This window comes from Montipora capricornis, unplaced genomic scaffold (assembly GCF_036669925.1).
Source record: "Montipora capricornis isolate CH-2021 unplaced genomic scaffold, ASM3666992v2 scaffold_44, whole genome shotgun sequence".
Lineage (NCBI taxonomy): Eukaryota > Metazoa > Cnidaria > Anthozoa > Scleractinia > Acroporidae > Montipora > Montipora capricornis.
In genome coordinates this window covers 30,001-37,500 of record NW_027180173.1, presented here as the reverse complement: position 1 = coordinate 37,500, position 7,500 = coordinate 30,001, and the positions used below count along the sequence as shown (strand labels likewise).

At 34.9% G+C, this 7,500-nt stretch overlaps 1 protein-coding gene across 3 annotated transcripts in view; it reads left to right on the top strand.

The window, feature by feature from the left end:
• The window catches only part of LOC138035961 (proto-oncogene vav-like), a 37,998-nt gene that overhangs the window by 830 nt on the left and 29,668 nt on the right, over positions 1-7,500 (top strand). For 2 of the 3 annotated variants that reach the window (XM_068882347.1, XM_068882348.1), the window contains exons 3-11: positions 2,149-2,207; positions 2,840-2,914; positions 3,325-3,427; positions 3,861-3,965; positions 4,914-4,976; positions 5,259-5,351; positions 5,523-5,582; positions 6,458-6,505; positions 6,981-7,073. In XM_068882347.1, the coding sequence (XP_068738448.1) occupies positions 2,149-2,207; positions 2,840-2,914; positions 3,325-3,427; positions 3,861-3,965; positions 4,914-4,976; positions 5,259-5,351; positions 5,523-5,582; positions 6,458-6,505; positions 6,981-7,073 (699 nt within the window). Of the gene's footprint in view, positions 1-941; positions 1,109-2,148; positions 2,208-2,839; positions 2,915-3,324; positions 3,428-3,860; positions 3,966-4,913; positions 4,977-5,258; positions 5,352-5,522; positions 5,583-6,457; positions 6,506-6,980; positions 7,074-7,500 lie in introns of those variants that run through there. The other variant, XM_068882349.1, reaches the window with a different exon arrangement.

Here is a 7,500-nt window from a genome sequence, read left to right as displayed (position 1 = left end):
AATGTAATTTGATTCGAAACACATATGTCATACAATATAGAACTTTCATTTATGATTTTGCTCAAGAGGAAAAAAATCCTCCCCAATTCGTGGACATTTAAGTTGAAGGTTATTTATAGCTCGTGTAGATTTCACAATTGGACTTGAAATTAACCTTTGAAACACGATATTTGTGAGGGGCAGTTAAAGCGCGACATTTTTACCGAACAAAAACAAACACCAGCCCTGTTTTGAGGACGTGGTTTATGCTGTGAAGGAATCGTATCTTTTGTTTATTTGCAGAACAATAGATCGAATGTTTCAACTAAAGGAAACTATTGATCTTTTTACAACATTAAGCTTAAATAATGAAATCACAACTTTTTGTGCACTACAGGTAATAATTTGTTAACCATTTTACCCAGTGCTGCTAAAAAATTTCATCATTTTTATCCCATAGTAGATTGTTTTAGGAAGTTTGTTTATTTGGTTTTCTGATTAGATATGCACAAATTCAAATCACTGTTTCTCACTTGCAGCATTTGCAACAGCCACTTGATAAAACAACAGTACAGTTCAGTTATCTTAATTTCTAGAAGTTTTCAAACGATACAAAAAATACCTTAAATCTACTGTATTACAGTGTACATTCTTTAAAAAAATTGCATTGTTTAACATACCGGAAATACCAATTTCAGTGTAGGGGTTAAGTACATACAAAACAACATACTATACATACTAAGTAGAACATTCTAAGTACATAAGAAAGAACCCGTACATTACAATTACACCCTCAACAACGTGCAACTCACTCATATGGCTGAAGAGAGGGACCTTGGAATCATCGTGATCAGCACTCTTTCGTGGGTCAAACACGTACAATGTAAATGCTATTGTGTCGAAAGTGAATAAGTTACTTGGTCTTCTAATGTGTACAGGCTGTAGTTGCTCACTATTGTTTAATGTGGCAGTCAGACAGACTTTATATTTGTCCCTTGTTAAAATCACAACTTTGCTTTGGAACACAAGTGTGGTCTCCAAGTCACAGCTACGTGTACCTACAAGGCAAGATAGAGCGCGTGCAGAGAAGAGCCGCTAGATGGATACTGCGCTCTCGCATTGGAGAAAGGTCTTATAGGAAAGACTTACTAGATTGGACTTGTTACCACTAATATACATGTATGATAGAGAGCTTAACAATATAACATTTTTCTATAAATGGGTCCCTCGGTCCCATTCGTGCTTGTCCATTTGGGTGGTATACCTTCTCTTTTGTTTATTTTTCTTTAGGTTAGATTATTTATTTACTATAATATTATTGAAACCCAATAAAGCTTAAAAAAATACAAAATTCAAATTGAACCAGTTTCACCACTTCAATAGACCTTGTTATTAGAACGTTTATAACTACTATATACTGTATCAGGTAATAGCAGTGTTATGGTACCACATGAAACACCAATAATATTATTGCTTACAAACTGTAGGTTACGTGTACCATTGAAACATGAGAGCTCTCCAAACTCCAGTCTAAGTTTGAACTACATGTACAGTGTATCATCAAATTAAGGAAGCTCTGAATTGGCTCCCAAGAAGTTTTTAAGGTTTTGCCTATACTTCTATCTTTGATTGCTTATTACTATTCTACAATAAAAAATGGGAGTCACCTAGTTTATTTTAATATTAGAAGCAAGTAAAGACAAAATATAGGGTGTTTTTGGAAAGCTTTTATGTTTCCATGGTAACCTATTACATCACAATCATAGGGGCATTCGTTAAGCAATAATTTGTGTTTCATGTGGTACATGTACTGTACCATAACATTGTTGTTATGTGATACAGTGTCGTACTCACAACCAGGCTTCTAATAAGAAGATCTTTAAGTGGAGCTATGATCCTCGCAGTTATAAATGCAATTTATGCAATTGTGTAAAGAAGCTCTAGGTGTGATGCTCTGACCAACTGAGCTATGAAGCCACTGACGTTGGGAGCTGGTCATTTGTGGAATACCACCTTTAGTGCAATTTTTGGCTTTCCTATACCTCTGTAGATCAAAACATTCTATTCCTTGGCTTTCCAAGTAAAGTACACAAGTCATACACTTGCTCTGAGTACCACATGCAGTTTTTCTACTAATGCTAATTTACTCTTGCTACATGTATTTTGTAGGTGATAAGAACACTTTCCATCCTCTCTCATACCCAGTATGCCATTGCAGCTGGATTTGAGTAAGTTGAATAAATCATAAAAATTTAATATTTGCTATACATGTAAATGTACAGTACAGCCTGGAAGTATTGACCCCTCAGGACGAGGCAATACCTCGTCTTTGCCGCGGGTAGTGGTTGCGCACCACCGAGGTATGCAAAATTTTTTTCCTCGGTAAAACCGAGGTGCAATTTGCCGTGGGAAATTTGCCGCGAGAGAAAAGACGAGGCTTGTATGTGTACTTGTATGTGTACTTAGACAAAAAATTATATGATAATCCTTATTGTCTGAAAGTGGCGATGGGCAGAACTCATCCAGCAAGGAAGGATTCTGGGCAACCACTAGACACTGTTGTAAACATGTATGTGTATGTTAAAGTGATTTCCATGGGAAATAGAGTTCAAGCCAAAAGGAGGTCATTTAGCACCCCCTATAAGGTGTGCAGCAAACTGCAACTGATTAGTATGTTTTCTTTACACCTTCCTAATAACATTATGTGTACATGTACATATACAATAGGTGACTTTTTAAACCACATTATTAATATTCATGGCAATTAACAGCACTGTATACACTAATATCAGACTTTTTGTTAATAATTATTATTGAGTTAAAAAGAAAGTGGGTGATTTTTTTAAATTTCTCTTCACAGCCCTTTTCCTCCAGATGATTCTGGTCATGATGTTCAAGATGAGGATATTTATTCAAACCTTGAGGATCTTGCTTTGTAAGTTACATTCTGGACATGCAGTGCAGTGTACAATGTACAATGTTCAGTTTCATTTTTCCTTAGGGAAAAATTTCATCACCAGCTCCAGTTACAATTTATTATTAATTTTGTAGATTACAGTACAGTTACAGTACATTGTGGCTGCATGCAGACATATGATGACCTTAAGTTACTAGTTTTATCACTGTGACAACGTTACATGTAAATGGCAAAACTGTGCAGTTTTGTTTACCGAAAAAGACAATCTTTCAGGTTGCTCTTTAGGTCTTAATAATTTATAATCAAGGATACATGTGCATGTACATGTATAAGGAGGATGATCCGTATCTCAGCAAACAAAAAGACCAAACAGCTTTTGTTTCATTGCTGCAACTCAAAATGTCGATGTTACTGGTCCTTTTTCCCAGAAACCGTGATATCATTGACGAAGAAAACCCCTATGATGCAGTCACTATTGAGGAGGATACAAAAATATATGAAGACCTTGTTTCTTATCAGAAAGTAGTTCCGGTGAGGCTTCATTAAATATGTTATTGATTGACATTCAATTAGTACTGTAGGTACTGTTTACATGTATGTTTGCATCAAATTATGTATGTTGAAGTTTATTTATAAGTAAATGTAGTTTTTAGTACCATCTGGTAATAATATTTTCAAATTACTTTCAGTTTGTTGTCAATTGTAGTATTGTACTGACATGTTGCAGTGTATACTTCAACTTTATCGTTTGAAGTCCTGAACTAATTAACTAAAAATAATTAACTCTGTTTCAATAGACTACACTTGTATGAAGTCGTCAAATCTTTGAGTCTGTCTTCTGTATTCATAACCCTGTGCATTTAAAGATGATTATTATTATGTTACCTTGTATTTTCTCTAACTTATTTTGGTCTGGTCAACTTACAGTGAAAACCTTGAAACACACCTTTACCAACTCTTTCAGAAACCTGAGCGGCAAACATCCATTGAAGAGAAGAGGAAGTATGTTGTAGCTGAGATTTTAGAGACAGAGAAGAGTTATGTTGACGCTCTAAAAATGATTCAAGAGGCAAGCAGTATTGTTAATTTTCCTCTCTTATTTACAGATATTACATGATAGTGTACATGTACATGTATGTACCAATACTGAAACAGTTACTGTTGGTAGTAGTTAATAAAATTCGGTGAATGATATTAAGTCTTATACTACTACATGTACATGCCAAGGAATGTTTGCCAAATAGTCTTATTTCAGCTTTACTTAAAAGATTCTAACCTGTAAATGCTACATGTAAGTTAGACCAAGAGTTATTAAACTGTCTTTGCATGAATATTTGTTACTTTTTGAGAGTGCAAACATCAAAATGATGGTTTCAAAACTTGTTGTTCGCAGTGTTGCTCATTTTCCAATACTCTTAATAACCTTATTGGCTCAGAGTTGTTTTGACTCCAAGGGGGAATGATCATGGCATTAAGAGTCAGGGTAACGTATATGTAAGCAGTTGTGAAGGAAGCCTGGAAAAAATCTACAACTGAATGGGACTCAAACCCAGGACCTTGTGATTTGCACTGCACTGCAGTGCCCTATCATCTGAGCTACAGGTGTACATGTATTATGTACATGTAAATGTATCCACAATGTAGCCCTCTACACTGTAGGCGCTGGGGAGATGGTCAGTTGGGAGTTTGTACTTATATGTTACATGGTATCCCCTGCAAGTTGAACAGTCAAGTGATTGAGATAAATTATTTTATTCATATGGACCCATGTGTTTTGAAGTGTAGGCTTTAAAAACTCTAGCTGAGAATGAGATACATGTAATTAGTACAGTAGCAACTTAAACAGTACCGGAACCCACAACTATGCCATGTGTCTTATAAGGGGACCTTTAACTCGTTGACTCCGGTTTAGGCCGGTTTGGACGTCAAAGGGTTTATGAGCCTAGCTGACAGTTTTTACCTGAAGTTATCAACTTGTTTGATGTACATCTAACCATTTTTTTTTTGCCACCAACAGCATTTTATTAAAAGGTTACAAATATCACCAGATGACAAGTCAAAGATCTTTCTTAACATTGAGGTACAAAACCATCATGATATTAATGTACTTGAGTTGAGATTCAGGGGATTTCTTTTTTTGTGTGCTTGATTTTAAAAGCCCACTCATCCCAGTGTTTACTTGTGCCATATACATTTCATTTACTTTCTGAAATTGTGAAGCTTCAGGGAAAAAATAGATTAATACCTGTATGATTCATTGTCATTAGTTGTAGAGGCTTACATGTATTTTAATAGTTAAGCCTCGTAAATTTGTTAGTCTCCACATTGGTCATTTTGTAAATGTCATTCTGTTGTTCTACAGGAGTTGTTGGTAACGCACACCAAGTTTGTGAAGAAACTGGAGAAAGTTTGTAACGATGGGGGAGTGGAAATTAGCCAAGTTTTTATTGAATTTGTATGTACACGTTTACTATGTTTGTCTCTTTCTATCTTATTATTTAGTATATTTATGTACATTTGTTAGCTAATTGTACATGCATGTCTTTTTCAATCAAGAATGAGTTTTATAATAGTTTGTTTGTCTAGCTATAACCCTCATACTAAAATAATAGGTGTTATTGTTTAGAGAGATGAGCTGTTGAAGTATGGGAAATATTGTACAAAAATGCCTGAAGCCCAAAATTATGTAAGTAAATACTCTCCTGAATTCTTCATTGTAAGACTGTTTGGCATTGCAGGATTATTTCAATCAATTATAACAATACATGTTTAAGCCTTTTGAAGGATAGCCAGTTTCATGTTTTTCCTCCTTTATGAGAGAGACTACATATATGTTGACAAAGGTCTGCCCTCAACCATGTGATATTCATTATACAGCTGTAAATGTACAGTGACTTAAAATCAGTGCTGTCAGGTTTTTGTTTAGCTTGCAACCTATATAATACAATGTATACATGTGTGTTGTCTGTCAAATTTTTTCTTGGTTTAAAAATTTTCATAGTACTGTTTATAGTTCAATTTTGATTTCTCGTTGCCCAATAATTGCTATCATGATGTGAAACAAAGGAAAAATTAAAATAGGCCATTTCCGAGTTCATGTCTGCCTTCTCCTCAAAGCGAGTCTAAGTGCGAAGTTTTTGTGATGGTAATTAGTTCTACTTTACATATGAATGAAAACTAATTTTCGTAACAAAACCTTCGCACTTAGACTCGCTTTGAAGAGGAGGCAGATATGAACTCGGAAATGGCCTATTGAACTACACATAGGTTGAAAACAATTGAACCAAATGTACATTGACCCATTATATAATAAAATATACTGTAAGTTACTGTCTTTTCCTTTATATACACCTGTAATCTGTTAACTTTATCTTGCATCATTTGAATCTTAACCAATATTTTTTGCTTGCTTTTAATAAAACACGCCCTGTACATGTATTTAAAAATTGATTGTAAGTTGTATATTAGCAGTTTCTTACCGTGAAAAATAAGACTTGCATGCAAGATAACTTGGTACTTTTACGATGTACATGTACTTATTCTTTGAATAATGTCCGACAGATTGATTACCTGTCCAAATCAGATCCCAAGTTCAAAGATGCCTTAGAGGTATTGTTTTTTTTTTAAAGTTATATATCAGTTTCAGATTCAGCGTCGAAGTAAACTCAAAGTGCTTGTGATTCAGCAATGCAAAGATGCCACAGTGTAATATTAATCGCACACAAATGTTAAAGAATAAAATTTTGCATTCTTTGAAATGGGCCACAAAATGCCTTTAGTTCTCATGCAATGATTCAGTGTACATGTAAGTAAAACTAATTATCATCAGTACTTGTAATTTTAATAGTGACTTAGAGGCACTAACCCAGACGCTCTATCTATCATACGTACGAGAATAAAGTACATGAGAAATTCAATTGTGTGTAAAATTGACATACACTAAAATTCTCTGTCATTTTATTGAAAATTATTTATTGTTGACAGCGGCAGGACTACTTTAGGTTGATTGCAGAGGGAAATTCCATGAAATTTTATATTGAGAGGGAACTAATATTTTATAAGTTAATTTTTTCTTTCTTTTTAGGAGTGTCAGAGGAGAGCAAACAGCAAATTTGCATTGAGATCATTGTTAGTTGTCCCATTTCAGAGAGTTTTGAAATATCCTCTTTTAATACAGGTTCGTAATTAAAAGTACAGCGTACTTGTAGAGAGCTGCATTGCAGTGTTTTGTTTCATGTCACCCTTTCCAACAGACTGGATAATCTTGTTTCTTTCTGTAGTTAGATCACAAAATGTCACCCCAGTGTACATTTACGTGAAAGGGAATGATAATGATACATGATAAAGGGCCACCATGCGTTTTCTGTGCAGACATGAATATTGCGTTTCATCAGTGATGTACATATACGTAGCTAAGAATAAAATCATCCGGTTGAAGGTTCTATTGAGGTGGTAAGTTCGCGCTCTGATCATCGCGCGAGCATGAATTGTATGGTCACGCGCGCAAGCTTCGCGCTACGTTACTTTAAATTAAAATAGCGTATGACAACGAACTCCGCTTTCAGATCACTGATAAAGGCTTAAGCATTAGCCGGGAACGTCTG